Source organism: Trichechus manatus, unplaced genomic scaffold (assembly GCF_000243295.1).
Source record: "Trichechus manatus latirostris isolate Lorelei unplaced genomic scaffold, TriManLat1.0 scaffold00016, whole genome shotgun sequence".
NCBI classification, from domain to species: domain Eukaryota; kingdom Metazoa; phylum Chordata; class Mammalia; order Sirenia; family Trichechidae; genus Trichechus; species Trichechus manatus.
In genome coordinates, this window is record NW_004443952.1 from 109,652 (window position 1) to 129,060 (window position 19,409).

A 19,409-nucleotide genomic window follows, 5' to 3' on the forward strand; every position below is an offset into this window, starting at 1 on the left:
GTTCTGGTACTCCAATCACTCATAGATTATTCCTCTTGATGAAGTCGCACATAATTCTTAGAGTTTCTTCATTTTTTAAAATTCTTTTATCTGATTTTTCCTCAGATAAGTTGGTGTCAAGTGCTTTATCTTCAGTCTCACTTATTCTGACTTGTATTGCCTCAATTCACCTCCTATGACTTTCTATTGAGTTGTCTAATTCTGACATTTTATTGTTAATCTTCTGGATTTCTGATTGCTGTCTCTCTGTGGATTCTTGCAGCCTCTTAAATTTGTCATCATGCTCTTCTCTAATCTTCTTAAGTTCCTCTATTGCTTTGTCTGTGTGTTCTTTGGATGGTCTGCATTTTGACTGATCTCCTTCCTGATCTCTTGAAGTATTCTTTATATTAATCTTTTGTATCCTACCTCTGGTAATTCCAAGAAGTTCTCTTCCTCTGGAAGATTTCTTGATTCTTTGTTTTGGGAGCTTGCTGAAGCCATCATGGTCTGCCTCTTTATGTGATTTGATATTGACCATTGTCTCTGAGCCATCAATAAGTTATTATACTTATTTATTTTATGTTTGCTTACTGTGTCCTAGCTTCTCGTTTTGTTTTGATAGGCTGCTTGTGTGAGCTAGTTTGATTATTGGTGCCTTTGAAGCTCTAATGTCCTGTCACCAGGTGGTTAGATCTGTTACGAGGTATGTTAGCCCAGAAGTCTGTTTACTTTTCTTGTATGGATTCAGCTCAGGGATCCAGGTAGTCAGTCACCAAGTGTGTGGTGCAGGCCTCATCTACATTCCTAGACAGGCAGGGGTGATTGGTTTAGGCACAGGTATCTGGCTGCAGTAGGGGATCACGCTCTGAGGAAGGCAGGGAGCTGAGTGTCTGGGAGGAAAGCATGTCCCTGTTCCCTAGTCTGGGAGGAAAGTGTGTCCCTGTTCCCTAGAACACGTAGGTGGGTGGGTTTTGTAGCCAGATTGTGAGCACCCACTGCTGTTGCCTATAAGGACTGGGAGGCACCACTTATTCTTGGACCCCTGTTGCGGTGGCTAGGTGGCATCGGTGGAGCCACCAGTCATCAGGCCCCTGATGTGGGTATTTGAAGACCCTGCTTAACGGGCAGAGCAGTGTCAAATGTCATGAACCTGCCACTTGACCATACAGCTGATACAGTTGAAGTTAGGCTTCAGGTATAAACCCTGTTGTACTGTGGTAATGAGGGCCTACGCTGTTGAAATGGGCCCACACAGGTTTATGCAGGGGTGAAAGGCATTCAAAGTCTATGGACCCCTTATGCCTGTGCCCAGGCAAAGGAGCCGTGCCTACCCTGAGTTCCCAGCGTAGGGGAGCTGGCAGATTATTTTTTTCCATTTGTTAATTTGTTCCCTCTCGAAGGCCAGGAGAATGGCTCAGGGCACGTGACAGGTCACACTTCTGGCCCAGGAGATTTGGCAATTGGCAATCGCTGAAGCCAGGCCGGGACCCAGTGCAGAGTAGGGAAGGGGCAGGTAAATGGGAAAGAGGTTTTTCCCAAAGGGGGTGTTTTTTGATCTGTGTGGTAGGTTGGACACATGTACTTATCTTTTACCAATTGAGCGCCACTTTTCACTGGTTCTAGAGGCTTGAGTAGACTCTCCACTGCTTGGTCTCTCCTGATGTGGAGAACACCTCCCAAGCACCACTGCTTGCCTCACCACACATGCCAGCCTATCCGGCCTGAAGGGTGTCAGCTCCCACCAGGTCAGGTCTGGCAACTGCTGCTGCTTCCCAATCATCTCTCCCTCCCCCTGCGACTCAGTCCAATTCCTCAACATTGCCTTTGATGTTCAGGGCTCCTACATTGTCATATATAAACGATTCACTTGTTTTTTGGGTCTTTGGGAAGAGGGTCCACAGGAAGCATCTGACTACTCCGCCATCTTCCCCCTGCCTCTGGAGTCTACCTTTCTATGTGATGTCTTGATGGGCCTTTTACCATGATCTCTAGCAAGGAGTAAAACTGACTTTTCTTAGTTTTAGCTTTCTCTTCTAAAACTTTTCATCTGGTAGTGGAGTTATTAAAAGGAATTGAAATAGTCAAGAGCAAGTATCAAGGAAGAAAGGGGGTGGACGATTAAATTTAGATAACCTAAAACAACCTTTGTGCAGTAAGTGTTATTTAATATTTATATTAAGTCTATATACCTATTTATTTATTATCATTAATACTTATATTTAATACAGATGTTGAGCAAGAACTGTATGTCAAGTTCTTTGTCTACATTATCTTTATCCGCACAAAAGCCCTTTGAGGAAAATATTAATTCCATTTAACTGATGAGCTGACTGAGGCATAGAAAGTTAAGTGTCTTGTCCAATGTCACACAAGTAGTACCATACCAGTAAGCTCTTTCTGAACTCTATGCTCTTTCAATCACGTTATAAATGTCTTACATGTCTTCACTGAGTTTTATTTTAATGTTATATCCTTGGCATTTATTAAGGGTTAGTGAAGAAATAAGTTACATGAGGAATATTCCTGCATCTTCTATGAAGCCTATGGTTTGTCCATTAAATTGCAAAATGCCATTCATTCTTTTAGCATATGCCGTGTGCCAGGGATTGTGCTCAGTTCTGGGACTACAGTGTTGAATAAGAGATTGTCACTGCCCTCAAAAAGCTTGCTTAGCAGGATGATGACAGGTAGACTCTCTTTGTGGTTATTACTATGGACTTTACAGTAAAACTTCCCAAGTTTAGATTGCAGCTCCACCCTTAGTGGCTCTGTGACTTTGAGCAAGTTACTTTCTAAGCCTCAGTTTCTCCATTTGTAAAGCTATGATGATGCTGATAATAGACCTAGCTTATAGGGCTGTTGTGAGGAACCAGTGTAATAATACATTTGAAGTGCTTCATAGAGTGCCTGGTACTCTTAATAAAATGATAAATGTTATCATTTTTTATGAAATAAGCTGTGATGACAATAGAAAAAAAATGCTCTGATACAGGTATGCTAAAATTCCATTGTTGTGAGCAAGAGGAATAAGTGTCTAAATTAGATTGGCAGGGGAAAGTGGAAAGAAATTCAGGGCATGCTTCCTAGTGGAGCTAACCTTCATATATCCATGACTAAAGAATTACAGGAGGCTGGGTGGCACAAGTGGTTTGCAATCGGCTGCTAACCTAAGGGTTCGCAGTTTGAACTCACCAGTGGTTCCACAGAAGAAAGGCCTGGCGAACTGCTTCCTAAAGATTTAAAAAAAAAAAAAAAAACTCACTGCTGTCGGGTTGATTCTGATTCACAGCGACCCTATAGGACAGAGTAGAGCTGCCCCCACAGGGTTTCTAAGGAGTGGATGGTAGGTTCAAACTGCCAACCTTCCGGTTAGCAGCCTGAGCTCTTAACCACTACACCACCAGGGCTCCTCCTAAAGATTACAACCAAGAAAAACCTTTGGAACAATTCTACTCTGTAACACATGGGGTCGCTGTGAGTCAGGGGTTGCTATGAGTCAGGGGCCAACTCTGGCAGCTAACAACAACAACAACAAAGAGCTACATGTTACTTATTTTTAGATTTCCATTTCAAGAACAATTTTCTCTCTTTGGATGAAAGAGCATGTACCCTTTCACTGGTGAATAACAATTATATAACCTATTTATTCCCTTTCTCGTAATGATCAGGAAGCTTATAGCCAAATTTAATGCTTTATTTAACAAGACTATATAAGCCTGGAGTTTGATAAATATCCTCAGTGATCTTTAACTTCCTCTTTTTAAATTATGTACTTACTTACATTTCACTTTCTTTTTAAAGTTTAATAGTGTTATAAAAGTCTTTTATTTTAAAACATTCTGTAGAAGTGGGTACATTACAAATAATCTGCAAAGTATGTAGTCTTCCCCTGAGAACTCTGTGTAAATCCAGTAAAATTTTTAATTTCAGGTATCGTTAGCAGGCGAAAAGAGTTCCCATACAGGATACCATTAGATTTGGTCCCCAAAACAAAAGTGAAAAGGATTGTGAGTGTAAAAGGTAAATTAACTAATGCCATTTGTATTGCATATTTCACTTCCTGCTTCAAACAAAAATCAAATATACTCATGATTATTCTATTTCTCTGCTTCTATGCTCAGTAGCACAGAAAAATCCAGCTCTAGGAGTATATCCTACCTCCATCCCCTATCTTCAAACCCCCATCACTTTTCCAACTATCGTCTTTTACTAGCCTGATTTAAACGGGGATTTGTTCTCCCGTGATAGAGAGTGGGGGCTGCCATTGGCCCAAAGACTTTTCTAAAACGGATAATACAACTACTTCTAGACTTAAAGAACATTCCATGGTCTTAACAGCCAGTCCTGCTCCAGAGAAGGCTTTATGACCTATAAATGGCCCAAGAGAGCCATATTTCTCTGCTAAATACCAGTCCCAGAGAGGTCTCTCCCCTCTAGTATAGTTACAAAAATGTGGTCTTTGGTGGGTTTTCCTTGATGTCCTGCTTTTACAATTCAATAGCTTATCATCAAAATGATAGAATGTCCTGAATGCATTTTATCTCAGATGAAACCTTGGAATTCCAGAATGTTAGCACTATAGGGAAACTTTTTTTTTTTATTGTACTTTAGATGAAGGTTTACAGAACAAATAGTTTCTCATTAAACAGTTAGTACACATATTGTTTTATGGCAGTGGTTAACAACCCCACAACATGTCAACACTCTCCCTTCTTGACCTTGGGTTCCCTATTACCAGCTTTCCTGTCCCCTTCTGCCTTCTAGTCCTTGTCCCTGGGCTGTTGTGCCCCATTAGTCTCGTTTTGTTTTATGGGGCTCTCTAATCTTTGGCTGGAGGGTGAAGTTCAGGAGTGACTTCATTACTGAGCTAAAAGGGTGTCTGGGGGCCATACTTTCGAGGAACTTTTTGATCATGCACAACCCTGATGTTGGATATATAAGAAAGTGACTTGCCAAAAATCACACAGAAAGTTATGAACTGAGTCACGGCACCCCCAGTTCAGGCTCTTTGCTTTGCTTTGTGTAGGACAGTGAGTCATATGTTTTACAGTGTATACAGCTATCGAGTTGAATGGCAAGCAATTTGCCATATCCTCTATGCAGCAATCTGTCCACTGTATTACACCATCTTATCACCATATTGCATACATAATTTAAAGCCTACTTTTGGTGTTTCTTTTAAATCCATGTTCCTAATTAGTTCTTGTCCCTGTTCTGAGAAGTAATTCAACCCTAGATAAGAATGGAAGAATAGAGATAGATAAGCTTCCTTCTTTAGAATATACTATGCCTCAGTTAAAAATTGATGTAAAGTGGCTGTGTCTACTCTGATTTCCTTTTTGTTACAGGACTGCTTATAGGTGAGGTCATGTCTGCAGTTCTGAGTAAGGAAGGCATGGACATCCTAACCCACCTCCCTAAGGGGAGTGCAGAGGCAGAGTTGATGAGCATTGTCCCAGTATTTTATGTCTTTCACTATTTGGAAGCAGGAAATCATTGGAACATTTTTCATCCTAACTCATATACAAAAAAACAAAACCTGAAGAAGAAATTAAAAGAAGGTGAAACATTTATTTCACATATTTTACATAAAAATATAGTGTTTTTTAAATGGATGTTTCAACAAAACTAATGTTTAAGCTGTTATGGATTATATTAAGCCTTAACTGAAAAAGCATTTTAGCAATTATATACGTGGCCTCTACTATATAAATACTATTTCTGTAGCATTTTGGCTTCACTTACAAAAATGCCTGGATAAGAGAAAGACACCTGCATTCCAAACTTTACAGAGTACTTCCTTCCTTCTTGAATGAGATCGGAATGTTCTACTTGATAATTCCCAATTGAAGCAATTCACATAATTCCTTTGAGAAATTCAGTGTTGGCCACAGAGCATATACTTGCCCAACACCAAAAGTTTACCGTCCCCGGGGTGGATAAGGAGCTCTTTGAGTAGAAACAGAGTTCATTGAAGCTCTCTGTTCTTTTTCTGATGCCTCTTAGGGATGGTGAGCATCATGTCCTACAGAAATGCTGACCATTCTTACAGCATGTGGAAGGGTGGAGGTGCTAGTACATGGTAAGTGGAAGGTTTTGACTTGCATTTTCATATAGTGATTGATATCTAGAGATCTACTAATACTTACAATTAACTAAAGAATAACAACCATAATGGAAGCTCTATTCCTCCAGTTCCTCAGGCTACAAGCCTAGTCATCCTTCATTCTTCCAATCCATATCTGATCCAGCAAATATTTTTGTCTGTAAGTTCAAAATATATCCTGAATTTGATGACTTCTCACCAACCCCCACCACACTATCTTGGTCTAAGTCACTATCACTTCTCACCTGGATTATTGCAATAGCCTCTTCTGGTCTTTCTGCTTCAGCCTACACTTGTTCCTCTTCAGTCTATGCTCAACACAGCATCCAGAGTGACCCTGTTAAAAAATAAGTTGGGTCACGACACTCAAAACCCTGCAGGGGCGAACAGAAATGAGCTTACCTTTAGTGGCTAGGAGCTCCCCGAGGCAGAAACGTAGCGCGGGTGGGGGTGGGGAGGGGTGAGGGGTGGGGTGGAGCAGATGGGGGAACCTGCCCCCGGGAAGAAGTCCAAGGGCACGAGGCGTGGAATGATATTTCGAGCTGCGCCGCGAGGCCCGCCTGCGCCGCGAGTACCTGTACGGCAAGGGCCGCGAGGAAGCGCGGCGAACGGCCCACGAGAAGAAGGAGAGGCTCCGGCGCGCGCTCGAAGAGAACCGCCTGATACCCACCGAGTTACGCCGGCAGGCTCTAGCCTTACAGGGATCCTTGGAGTCTGACGACGCTGGTGGTGAAGGTGTAACCAGCCATGTGGATGATGAATATCGATGGGCAGGGGTTGAGGATCCCAAGATCATGATCACCACCTCCCGAGACCCCAGTTCCCGCCTCAAGATGTTTGCAAAGGAGCTAAAGCTGGTGTTTCCAGGAGCACAGCGCATGAACCGAGGCCGGCATGAGGTGGGTGCGCTGGTGCGAGCCTGCAAAGCCAATGGAGTCACTGACCTACTGGTTGTTCACGAGCACCGGGGCACACCTGCTGCTCCCACCCCTCACCCCAGGCACCACATCTACAAGAAGATGGATCCCCACAATGTGGAGCTGACCGAGGTTGGACCTCGCTTCGAGCCGAAGCTGTACATGATTCGCCTGGCACCCTGGAACAGGAGGCCACGGCCGATGTAGAGTGGTGCTGGCACCCAGACACCAATACCGCACACAAGAGGGTCTTCTTGAGTGCTGAATGAGCCTTGCCTGTTGGTCAGAGACATGGACTTGGAACCCAAAAAGTGGAATTGTCACAGACCCACGATGCTATAGACATGGGTTTTGTAGGAGAGATGGAGTCAAAATAAATCCTGTGTGTCAAAAAAAAAAAAAAAAAACAACAACCCTTCAGGGGCTTCCCATCTTACCCAGGGTAAAAGCCAAACTTCTTACTGTAACCTATAGAGCCCTATGTGATCTGGCCCCACCTCACTTTTCCAACCTTATCTCCTACTCCTCTTTAATTCCACTCCTGTTGGCCTTCTCACTGTTCCTCAAACACTCCAGGCACCATTCTACCTCAGGGCTTTTGTACTGATTGTTCCCTCTGTCTGAAATGCTCCTCCTCACGTTATCAGCATGGCTGGCTCCCTTACTTCCCTCAGTTTTTACCAAAAGTCACCTCTCAGTGAGGCCTCTGCTAATCATTCTATCTAAAATTTCAACCCTCCCTCACCAAAGCACTTCATATCTTTCTCCTCTACATTCTTTTTCTCCTTATCACTAACATTCTTACTTATCTCCCTTATTGTCGGTCTCCCCCACTAGAATGTAACTTCCATGTGGTCAGCTCCAAGTATTCCTAGTGCTTGGTATGTGCCTGGCATACAGTAGCTGTTCAATAAATCTTTAATCATGGAAGCATAATAACTTCTATAATTCTCATGATTTGAGGGACACAGAATAAATTAACTAGAAGTCCATATGGCAGTCTGTTAAAAAAAAATTATCCTGCTTTTGGCAAAATATTTAACAAAAAACACTGTGTGCCAGCTATTTTGTAGTCTTTCCTGTATAAAACTCATTCAAGGAGTTTGTAACCTAAAATGGCTTACTTTTAGATTATGCCTTTCAACTACTGAAGAGTTCTCAGCCCTTCTTATTTTCTGAAATCTCACCTTATACAATCCCATCTTTGCTCATAACTTCCACAACTTCTATGCTGATGACTCCCTAACCCATGTCTCAAAGCCTAACTTCTTTCCTAAGTTCCAGATCCACATTTCTAGGTGTCTGGGAACCAAAGACCCTTCAAACACAATCTGTGTCAAATTCATTCTTTTCTTCTTCTAACACAATTCTCCTCTGTTGCCTTAATCAGTGCACAACAATACTCTACACTTTGTCCCCTTTCCACCAAGTCAGACTTGTCAGTTGGTTCGTTACTTCTCCCTTTCCTTTTGGCGCTATATCCAGTCACCAAGTCCCACAGATTGTTCCTTAGAAGTAGGTCTAATATCCTGTGTCCATGTATGGGTGGCACATTTTAAAACACGCATAGACCCCCATTCTAGGGTAAAAACATCAAAAAGTTTAGTAAAGCAAAAAGAAAAGTTTTATTCGGCATACATTCAAGAGGCAAAAGCAGGAAATGAACAAGCATGCTGCCAGAGCCATGTCTGCCCAAATCCAAGGAATATTACAGAACAGACAAAAGTGGGAATGGACAAGTATGCTGCTAGAGCCATATCTGCCCAAGCCCAAGGAAATATTACAGCATAAGCAACAGTGGAAAAAATGGACAAGCATGTGTATATTAACGCTACAAAATAGGTAAAATCATTGAAAGCTTCACCTTTTCACAGATTGGCTAGAAACTGTGATCCTACATTTTGAATTGTCTTTCTTAACAATCATTGGTACAGGTTTCAGTAAAGACAGTCAGGAGGGTCTTCATTGGTCCAACAAATCTTACTATTCACTGAAAGGCTAATAAAAAAAGATAAGAATGGAAAGTATGTGGGACTTTTGTGCTCTTTTTATGATTTGTTTATGTGAAAAGTTCCCTAGAAGATGTTTTCCAAGATTGTCCTAGCTATTATCTTTATACCTCAGGCCCAACTGATGTGTCCTTGTGACTGTTTGTTAAGTCCAGCTCCAGCTGGGTCACATTTTAGGACAGGGAATAATGGTTCCAATATTATCTCCTAAATCACCGCTGGAGCATACCAATCAGAAGATAACAACCAGGATGCAGGGGAGGGGTAGATATTGATGTGGACTAGAAACTACCACAACAGAAACTGGGAATAAATGCCTGGAGAACAGAACCGCCCCCTCCCCCTCCCCACCCCACCCCCGGCAAAAGAAGACATGATAGCCTCTCAGTAAATACCCAGAACCCTTCAAGAGTTTCGGGAAAAGACTGAGTGGATTGTGTTCAGCCAAAAACATAAAAACACTGAGTATTGTCCTAGAACCAACTCCACAAGTTCCTTGAGAGAAATACATACATAAAAGAAAATGGCCAGCACCTGAATACCCTTAAAGTTGTTTGAGAAGTATAGGGAAGACACAAAAAATAAAGTTATCCATATTAACAAAACCCAAAATTAACAACTGTGAACATTTTTCTTATTAGCTTAGTCTTTTTTTTTTTTTTTTTTTAAGAAAGAAACATTACAGAGATAGTTCAAGTTTTCCCTTTAGCCACAAGTCTCCATCTTATTCCTGTTTCCCCTTCCCCAAAGGAACTCACTATTATGAGTTTGTACATCCTTCCAGGTGGAGGGAGACAGGGGCTGGAGGGAAACTTTTCATTATATATCCTTTATGCTTTTGGATTCTTAAAAAATAATTTATTTTATTTTTTGTTGTTGTTGAAAATATACACAGCAAAACATACACCAATTCAACAATTTCTACATGTACAATTCTGTGACATTGATTACATTTGTCAAGTTGTGCAACCATTCTCATTCTCCTTTTTCAAATTGTTCCTCCCCCATTGACATAAACTCACTGCCCCTAAGTTTCCTATCTAACCTTTCGAATTGCTGTCATCAATTTCATCCCATTTAGATAGTTCCATAAAAGCACACAATGCTCAAGGTAGACAGTCTTTACTAATTGAATTAAACTATTGTTGGGTTTTAGGAAGACTTCAAGGAATATTTTGGTTTAAGGTTTAAAGATTATCTCAGGGCAATAATTTTGGGAGTTCATCCAGCCTCAGTGCTTTTGGATTTTTGAATCGTATGAATGTATTACCTCTTGAAGAAATATTAACTTAAGAATAAATTGAAAAAATAAAACAAATTTTAAAAGTTAGGGAAGTGAAGGGAAGAGGGAGGGCTGGATCTCAGAGACATTTAGGGAGTGTGGAGAGTGAGCAGCTCTTGGAAAGCTGGAGTGGTTGAGAGAACAGGAGGAGAAGGATGGAGTTGTAAGAGGTGCTGTGGGGTTATGAATTGGATCCTCTCTGATATTATCTGAGAGATACTCATAGAGATTAAAATTCCTTTTTGACTAATAGCGATAATTAAAGCTTCCTTCTGACGTGATGAGTTTCCTGTCAAAGACATCATTCAAGGAGAAGCCAGATACACTCTCGGGGGTGTTGAAGAACGAGTTCATGCATCAGCTAGGGATTTAGATTAGATGGCCTTTACAGATCTTACAGTCTAGGATTTTATAATTTTACTCTTCTATGTCTTGTGTTCTTTTATTTATTCAGTCAATATTTGTTGAATAGGTACTAAGTGTCTGTGCCTTGACTCAAAAGTGTTTGTTTCACCACTCTTATCTTCAACTTCAGATAGTATATATTTTTTAATCACCAGAAATCAATTTCTAGTTTGTATACTGGCTAACAATGCTATCATCACAGAAGATGTAGATGTGCGGCACATATTTACCGACTGAACATTTCAGAGATCTTCCTGCAATCTTCCCTTCCACTATAAAACAGCAACAACTTATATGTTTCTAAATGGTACTTTCTTTTAAAAAAAATAAGTGTTCTATGGACTAAGACACTCTCTAAATTGAAATCCCAAAGAGATTTAATGTCAAATATTTATTTGATTTTTGTCTTAAAGGTTAACAGCTTTTGCTGTAAGAATACTTGGACAAGTAAATAGATACGTAGATCAGAACCAAAATTCAATTTGTAATTCTTTATTGTGGCTAATTGAGAATTGTCAATTAGAAAATGGATCTTTCAAGGAAAATTCCCAGTATCAACCAGTAAAATTACAGGTAAGGAAACAAATGTACAGATTAGCAGTAGTTCTTTTTACAAATTTCAGTTTAGTTCTCCCTATTTTGGGAAGATGAAGAAGAGGAAAAAAATATGTAGTCATCCAAGAAATGCTCTGGTGTGCAAGCAAAGAATATGAATGGCTTTTCTGTACTGCTGTCCAATCCAGATAAGTCAGATAAAGTGATGTCTTAGACCTCTCGTATAACAGTCATTTGCGGTTCATAGGGGGTAAGTACTAGAGATCTCAGAATGAGTAAAATGTACTAATTTGCCCTCCTACTCTTGGCACAGAGCCCTGGTGGTGCAGTGGTTAAGAGCTTGGCTGCTAACCAAACTAACCAAAAGGTTGGCAGATCAAATCCACCAGCTGCTCCCTGGAAATGGGGCAGTTCTACTCTGTCCTATAGGGTTGCTATGAGTTGGAATCAACTCAGTGGCAATGGTTTTTTTTGTTTTTGTTTTTTGTTTTGTTTTGTTTTGTTTTTGCTTTCTTGGTACAGAATCTGTGCCAATTGTGCAGAGTCTTCTTACAAGTCAAAGCTACACAGTGTTGTCATGAAAGATGGGACCCTATTTATATTCTATTGGCAAGAGAGATTGGGGTCAATTTATTTTAAAAGTGTTACTTGAGATTAGAATCTATTTACAAAGCTTGAATTACATTCTCTAATTACAATCTCTCTCCATGTCCTTCTACTCTTTAGAATGTTTCTTTAGGATTCAACAGAATCTTTTATGTTTTTGCCTGCCCCAATCAAATCCCTTTCATATCAGTCATGAGTGATCTCTGCTGCTAACAGTGGTTCATGGTGGTCTTCTGTTGCATCAATAGCAGATTTAGGACTCCCACAAGAAATGGGGCAACTGACGTCATCTAGGTGCTATTTTAAGAATAAAGTGTTGTAACACTTTTTTCTTCAGACATCCATCCATCCATACACTTACAATTCTTTCAACAACCATTCACTGAGTACCTAATAAACGCAAGGGCCTATTCTAGGCATGGTGGGCAGGGGAAGGATAGACTAGACGGTATTCCTACCACAAGGGAGCTCACACACTGGTAGGAAAGGTGAGGTATAAATGTTAGTATTACTACTAGCAACTCTAATCAAGATATGTATGTGTGTTCCAAGGAAGAGTGTTCCAAGCACAGCAAACAGCATGCCTGGCATTTTGAAGTGAAGAGAGTGTGGTTCACTCAAAGAACAGGGGCCAAGAGAGCTAGGGGGTGAGTGGCATGAAATGAAGCTGGAGGGGTAAATAGAGGCCACTTTGTGGAAGGTCTTGTAAGCATTGCTTTGGAATAGCATTGCCATAAGAGTAAAAAATATGGGTGATCCAAAACCAAATAGTGCTTCATAGAGGAGGTGCCATTTTAAAAAGGTCTTGAAGGAAGGGGAGAATTTAAATGTGGTGAGGAGGTATGAAGCAGGGCTAGGAGCAGGAACAAGTGAAGGCATGCAAGTGAGAAAGACCCAGAATTTTTGTGAGAAACAGCAGTGCATGAAGGGGAAGAGTGGGAGATAAGGCTCAAAAGGGAGATTAGAACCAGGTCACTTCACTTTAAAGACACCATTTTCACTCTCCTTTTTAAACATTGCTTATTTTTAGGGTACCTTGCCTACTGAAGCCAAACAGAAGTCCTTATATCTTACAGCCTTCACTGTTATTGGAATTAGAAAGGCATTTGATATATGCCCCCTGATGGTAAGTAAAAAAATTTCTTTCTCCAACACCCATCATCTACTTCTAGGGGGACCAATAATCACAAGGTACTTAATTTCAAAACTTCTTTTCCTTCTTTTCACATTACTTGAAAAAAACTTTAACTCCAGAATCAAAGGATTTCATAACTATGATAGAAATTAGAGACCACCTTGTCCAACATACTCATTGACAGTTGAGGAAACTGAGTCTTGTAAGTAAGGTAAATTTAATTGCCCAGTGTCACAGGCTACTAAATTGTAGAGCTAGGACTAGAACTGATAACATCTGACCATTTGTTACGGGAGAATGGCCTGTTCTCAGCCCCCCTCTCTTATCTTTGCTAAATCTTATTCTATGTCTGTTACTATTATTCCGTAGTTGAGGTACTCTATATTATGAAACCACTGAGGATACATGTTAGCAAGTTTGTTTCATTGGGTTGTGTTGTTTTCATTTGTTTGGAAGCTGAGGGGAGGAAAGAGAGGATTTACCTAAGTGAATCAACATAGAAGATTCCAAACGTTAATGGAGCTAATACCCTCATCTGGGAGGAATTAAATCCCCGAGCTAAGGTTAAATATGTTGTCGATTCTGCCTCATAGTGACCCTAAAGCAGGCCTTCAAACCCCTGCTGAGAATTTGCATTTCTACTCCAGATATACTGAGTCAAAACCTAAAGTTTAATAAGATCCCCAGGTGATTTTTATGTATAATAAATTTTGAGAACCACTGCTCTACTAGTGGTTCTCAGAATTGGTCCCTAACCAGCAGCATTAGCGTCACCTGGGAACTTGTTAGAAATGCAAACGAACCAGTTGGAAGCCCTGCCCTATAGGACAGAGTAGAACTAACTGCTCCATAGGGTTTTCTAGGCTGAAATCTTTACAGGAGAAGGTTGCCAGGTCTTTTCTCCTGTGGAGCACCTGGTGGGTTCGCGTCTGGAACCTTTTGGTTGGCAGCTGAGCGATTAATCATTGCACTACTAGGACTCCTTGAGGTTAAATATACCTGCCTACAAATCAGAAGTAAATTAGACATGTCCTTCAAACGAAGCTACAGAACTGAGGTGGAAAATTTCAGGGGTACTTGCAGGATTTGAACCACAAAACAAAACAATTTTTTTTTTAAATTTCAAGAGAACTAGTATTTATACTTATAAGACAAAAGAGTGAAAGAGAACCAGTTCCCAGGGGGCTAGAGAACCACATGACTGAGAGATACAGATGGAGTTGGGGGAAAAGGATCCAGGTGAGATGTTAGAAGCCTTGCATGAGGCTTCCTCCTAATCCGCTTATCCCAAATAACTATTCTAGATATCTCAGAAAAGGGAAGTAGGACTATTTTTCCTGGAGTCCTTAGGATCAAAAAGTACTCTGGCAGCTAGGCTTTTTTTTTTTTTTCTTTTTACTGCTATTTATGTTATTTTTAGTAAAGCTCCTTTTGAAGGGGTGAACCTGTCTCAGCTATGCAGAGGGAGGATGATGAAAGCTGGTCCATGCTCAGTGTTCTATCTTCCTGGAGGCTAGGTCTGATGCTGGAAGAAGAAACTTAAGGGGAAAAATCTGCAAAGGGGAGGTGAGAACTCGGAGGCAAAAGGCTTAATCCTCTTTGGACTATTACATTTTCCCTTCAGAGATCATGCTCTGCTCCTTCTCTTGGAAGGTTGTGCTTCAGCAAGATGCCATCATTCCCATTAGGTTGATCATCTTTCCCCCAGTCATCTTGCCACCCTAGGATTGTGAAACCTGGGGGTAGTTCACATCAATTGGTAGGCTGATGCTTGCCAAGGAAACTTAGGGTTTTTTCTGCTCTTGTTTTCAGAAAATCAACACAGCTCTTGCTAAAGCTGAAGGCTTTTTGCTTGAAAATACCCTCCCAGCCCAGAGCACCTTTACACTGGCCATTGCTGCGTATGCTCTTTCCCTGGGAGATTCAACACACAGACAATTCCGTTCAATTGCTTCAGCCCTGAAGAAGGAAGCTGTGGTGAAAGGTATGACTCACCCCATACATTTATTCAGGAAGTAGTCACTAAGCACATAGAGTCTGCTAATCCTGGGAAGGGGGTGGTGGCATGCAAAGGTGACAAGACACAGTCCCTGCCTTCAAGAAGCTCACAGGTTAAGACTGGTGTAAATAAATCATCACAACACATTGTAATAACTATCACTATGCAATCATTTTTTCATTCTTTTGGGAATATTTGTTCATTTCTTTACTTAACAAATGTTTATTAAGCACCTCCTGTATACCAAGCACTGTTCTAGGCTCTGGTAATAAGTCAATAAACAACTCAGACCGAAAAAAAAAAAAAAACCCAGCCCTAATGAAACTTACATTCCATTAGGAAGAGGCAGACACACAAGATAAAAAGTAAAACACTGTATGTAGAGAATAAGTTTGTGGTAACTGATATAAAGATAAATACAGCCAAGAAGGAAGACAGGGCAGTGGATAGGGGTTGTAATTTTAGATAGGGTGGGTAAGTATCACTGAGAAGATGGTATTTGAATCAAGACCTGAGAACAATGAGGAAGCCAGTCCTAGAGCTATCTGGAAGAAGAGTGTTCCAGACAGAGAAAGCTCATGCAAATACCTAGAGGCAGGAATGTGCCTGGTACTTCAGGAATGGCAAGGAGGCCAAAGTGGCTGGAGAGGAGTGAGCTAGGGGGTAGGAAATGAGGTCGGGGAGAAAAGGGCAAGAGGCTGAGGGGAGCTTATGCAGGGCCTTGGAGGTCATTGCAGGGTCTCCGCAGGGCTACTGGGTACAGTTGTGCAATGTACAAGGCACCTAAGCAAGTGGGTGAATGAAGCTGAAATGCAGCCCATGCTCCACTCACCCAGCCATGCACCCTGGTTTAGGGCTGCTTCCACCCAGAGCAAGGGGTGCCTGTTTCTTATTCACCTGAAGTGCTCAATGGGTTAGTGGAAGCCCTAGAACTTTGACTTCTACTTTGGAGCCCTGGTGGTTAAAGCGGTGGTTAAAGTGCTAGGCTGCTAACCAAAAGGCTGGTGGTTCGAATCCACCAGCTACTCCTTGGAAACTCTATGGGGCAGTTCTACTCTGTCCTGTAGGATCCCTATGAGTCTGAATCAACTCTACGGAAATGGGTTGGGTTTGTTGTTGAGTGAGAAGGGAAGCTAGTGGAGGGTTTTAAGCAAAGGAGTGCATGACCTGACTTATATTTTATCATTTTATATAAAGGTATGTATTTCAGCTTGAAGAGTAAGGATACTGCTTTCTATAGGTCAAGAGAGAGAACTAGAAGGAGTAGCGGTGATCATTGTCCACTGTGCCTTAATCAACATAGACATGGTCGGGCACTTCTGAGCCATCTTTAGGCTGAGATTTTTTTTAAGTTTTATAAACTTTATGTGACTTTTATAACCACTACAAATTTTGACTACTGTCATCATTTTAAAATGACTAAATCTTAATATATATCTCAAAACCACTTGTACAACACTTAAAAAATAACATAAAAGAAATGTCTTGGGTATTGTAAGTTATAGAGTAAAAATCAAGAATTTAAGAGCTAGAAGAGAATTTAATATAATCAAAGAGTGTTTGAGCTGGAAGATAAAATCAAAACTCATTTTAAATATAAGAAATCTAAGTCTCTGAGAGGGAGGGAAGTATATGTTCATGGTCATGCAAATAATGTAGTTATAAATTATAAATAGACACATCAATATTTTGACTAATCTTAATAAATTATTTCTAAATATACTTTACTGTTTTTAAATTTTTTAAATATAATTTGTTCCAAAAAGCCAGTTGTAAATTACTAGAGCAATAAAAAACTTAGATGTAATTTAGAACATAAGTTATGAAAGATGCTGCATATTTGAAATTGTCTTTTGTATTTTAAATTGGGAAGAGATAATAAAAGACTGAATTAAAATTCAGTATGATCTCATAATCTCCAGGATACAAATTTTCTCCATCAGGGGGAAAAATTCCACAATTTATCTTGTAGTGTCAGTATAATAATAATCCTCTGTATGTATATGGTGCTTTATTGTTTACAAAAACTCACATTTAGTATGTCATTTGAGTTTTACTACAAGGAAAGAAGTATTATTTTCAGTTTAAGTATTAGGAAACTGAGTCCCACAGAACTGAAGGGATTTGCCCAAGGTGATGTGACCAGTTAGTAGTAGAGACTAGAACCTGGGCCTAATAATTCCTAGTTTACGGGACTTTCCATCTACTATACTTCTCCCTAGAACATGCTGACTTTCCATATTGACCTTTTTTTAAATAAAGACAAATAGCACTATATTATGGAATCTTGTTTTGTATTAGTCACCCTGAGGAAGTTACAAAAAAAAAAAAGAAACTTCTAGAAACCTGAAGGCTGTAATATACCTACTAGAATTGTTATGTCAAATTCACATTTTTAATCATGTTAACAAATAGAATTTGTTAATGTTCAGGCAATCCACCCATTTATCGTTTTTGGAGAGATGATCTTCAGCGCAAAGACAGCTCTGTACCTAACACTGCTACAGCACATATGGTAGAAACCACTGCCTATGCTTTACTCACCAGCCTGGGCTTGAAGGATATGAATTATGTTAACCCAATCATCAGATGGCTATCTGAAGAGCAGAGGTATGGAGGTGGCTTTTATTCTACCCAGGTAAAATTTATTTGTCTTGTTCATCCTGTAGACATGTTTACTATCTTCCACACTACACATTCCACATTCATTCTGGCCTACATGCTTTTGTCCACCAAATGAGCATACCATAGATAGGAATAAATGTTCAGAATCAAAGGACACTTAGAGGTTGTCTGCATTGTCACTCTCATTATACAGAGGAAAGAATGAGCCCGGAAGGTTCATTTAGGGAGTTAGTAGCAGAGCCAACATCAGAACTCACATCTCCTGATTCTAACCCAGTACTTCCTTATGATTCTTAGTACTATGAGAGGCTAGTAACGTTACCAGCAATCATGTCACATTCTACAGAATAAACAATGCCTTCCATGTAGACAAAGATACAGATATTGTTCCCACATTATACGTTTATCTATCATCTACCAAAGTACTTATTTAATTAAGTGTATTTTATGTTATAACTGGAAACCCTGGTGGCATAGTGGTTAAGAGCTGCAGTTGCTAACCAAAAGGTCAGCAGTTTCAATCCACCAGGAGCTCCTTGGAAACTCTATGGGGCAGTTCTACTCTGTCATATAGGGTCGCTATGAGTCGGAATCAACTCAACAGCAACGATTTTTTTTTTAATGTTATAACTATTATGTAGTTGTACGATATACATCTATACTCAAAATTTAGCTCAAATGTGAACATCTTTCCTCTTTTCTGAATGTATGAATAATGACAGTGTGTGTGTCCATTTATATAAAATTCAGAGCTAGAGGGGCCCTTCAGGATCACTTTAGTGGTCACTCATCTGGTGAGGTAAATGGGTTTCATCTTGGTACAACTGTAGGCTTAACAAGAAAGAGTTCCTATTGGTTAGCATTGGCTGTCATGGAGCCAGGCACAGGGATAGCCATATATTTGCCATCTCTGATCTAGTCACACTTCCTTATTTTATAGATGAGGAAGATGAGGTTCAGAAAGGTAAAGTTTATTCATTTTTTCATTCAACAAATATTAGTATTGACTAGCTACTATATACAAGGTGCTGGAAATATAATGGATACCAACAAAAATATGCTACCTGCCCCCATGAGTCTTACGTTACAATGGGGGAGGCCAACAATAAACTATAAATAAAATGATTATAAATTGTGATGAATGCTATGAAGCACACAAGGAGAACATTAAACAGAGAATAATGGGAAGAGGGCCTTACAGTGGAAATATTTAAGCTGGACCAGAGAATGAGGAGATAGCCTTGCAAAGAGTGACTTCCCTGAGGTCACACACACAGGTTATATAGAGATCCTGGATCTAAGCCACACTTCCTGTTCCTACTACCTACTCCTCTGCCTTTACCCTTGTAGTCCACTAGAATCTGCATCCTTACTGATGAGAAAGGCCTTCCTTCCGCCTCCACACTGGAGCCCTTTACCAGTTTCACTCAGTCACACTGGAGTTTTATCTCTGGACAATGCTGTTCCACCCTTTCATAAGAAAGGACATTTGTAAACAGGGAGGATAGAGATAAGCTAAACATATTTTTGTGCCTTGCTGATTATTGATAGGATACAATTAATGCCATCGAGGGCCTGACAGAATATTCACTCCTGGTGAAACAACTCCGCTTAGATATGGATATCAATATTTCTTACAAGAAAAGAGGTGACTTCCACCGTTATAAGATGACAGAGAAAGATTTCCTTGGGAGGCCAATAGAGGTAAATGAACAATCTTTTATAATATTTTACAATTGAATGGGACCTTTGAAATCATCTGTTTCATCCTTTTTTTCCAAATGTATT

At 40.3% G+C, this 19,409-nt stretch overlaps 2 protein-coding genes across 3 annotated transcripts in view; both read left to right on the top strand.

Annotated features, from left to right (window-relative positions):
- The window catches only part of C5 (complement C5), a 114,342-nt gene that overhangs the window by 72,983 nt on the left and 21,950 nt on the right, over window positions 1–19,409 (top strand). For both annotated transcript variants that reach the window (XM_023727340.1, XM_004372110.1), the window contains exons 23-30: window positions 3,913–4,002; window positions 5,331–5,543; window positions 5,989–6,064; window positions 11,115–11,274; window positions 12,893–12,988; window positions 14,810–14,981; window positions 17,429–17,634; window positions 19,173–19,325. In XM_023727340.1, coding sequence (XP_023583108.1) covers window positions 3,913–4,002; window positions 5,331–5,543; window positions 5,989–6,064; window positions 11,115–11,274; window positions 12,893–12,988; window positions 14,810–14,981; window positions 17,429–17,634; window positions 19,173–19,325 — 1,166 coding nt within the window. The remainder of the gene's footprint in view (window positions 1–3,912; window positions 4,003–5,330; window positions 5,544–5,988; window positions 6,065–11,114; window positions 11,275–12,892; window positions 12,989–14,809; window positions 14,982–17,428; window positions 17,635–19,172; window positions 19,326–19,409) is intronic.
- Window positions 6,481–7,212, top strand: LOC111819696 (U3 small nucleolar ribonucleoprotein protein IMP4-like). The gene is made up of 2 exons (XM_023727306.1): window positions 6,481–6,528; window positions 6,631–7,212. The coding sequence occupies exons 1-2, from the start codon at window positions 6,481–6,483 to the stop codon at window positions 7,210–7,212; spliced, it is 630 nt and encodes a 209-aa protein (XP_023583074.1).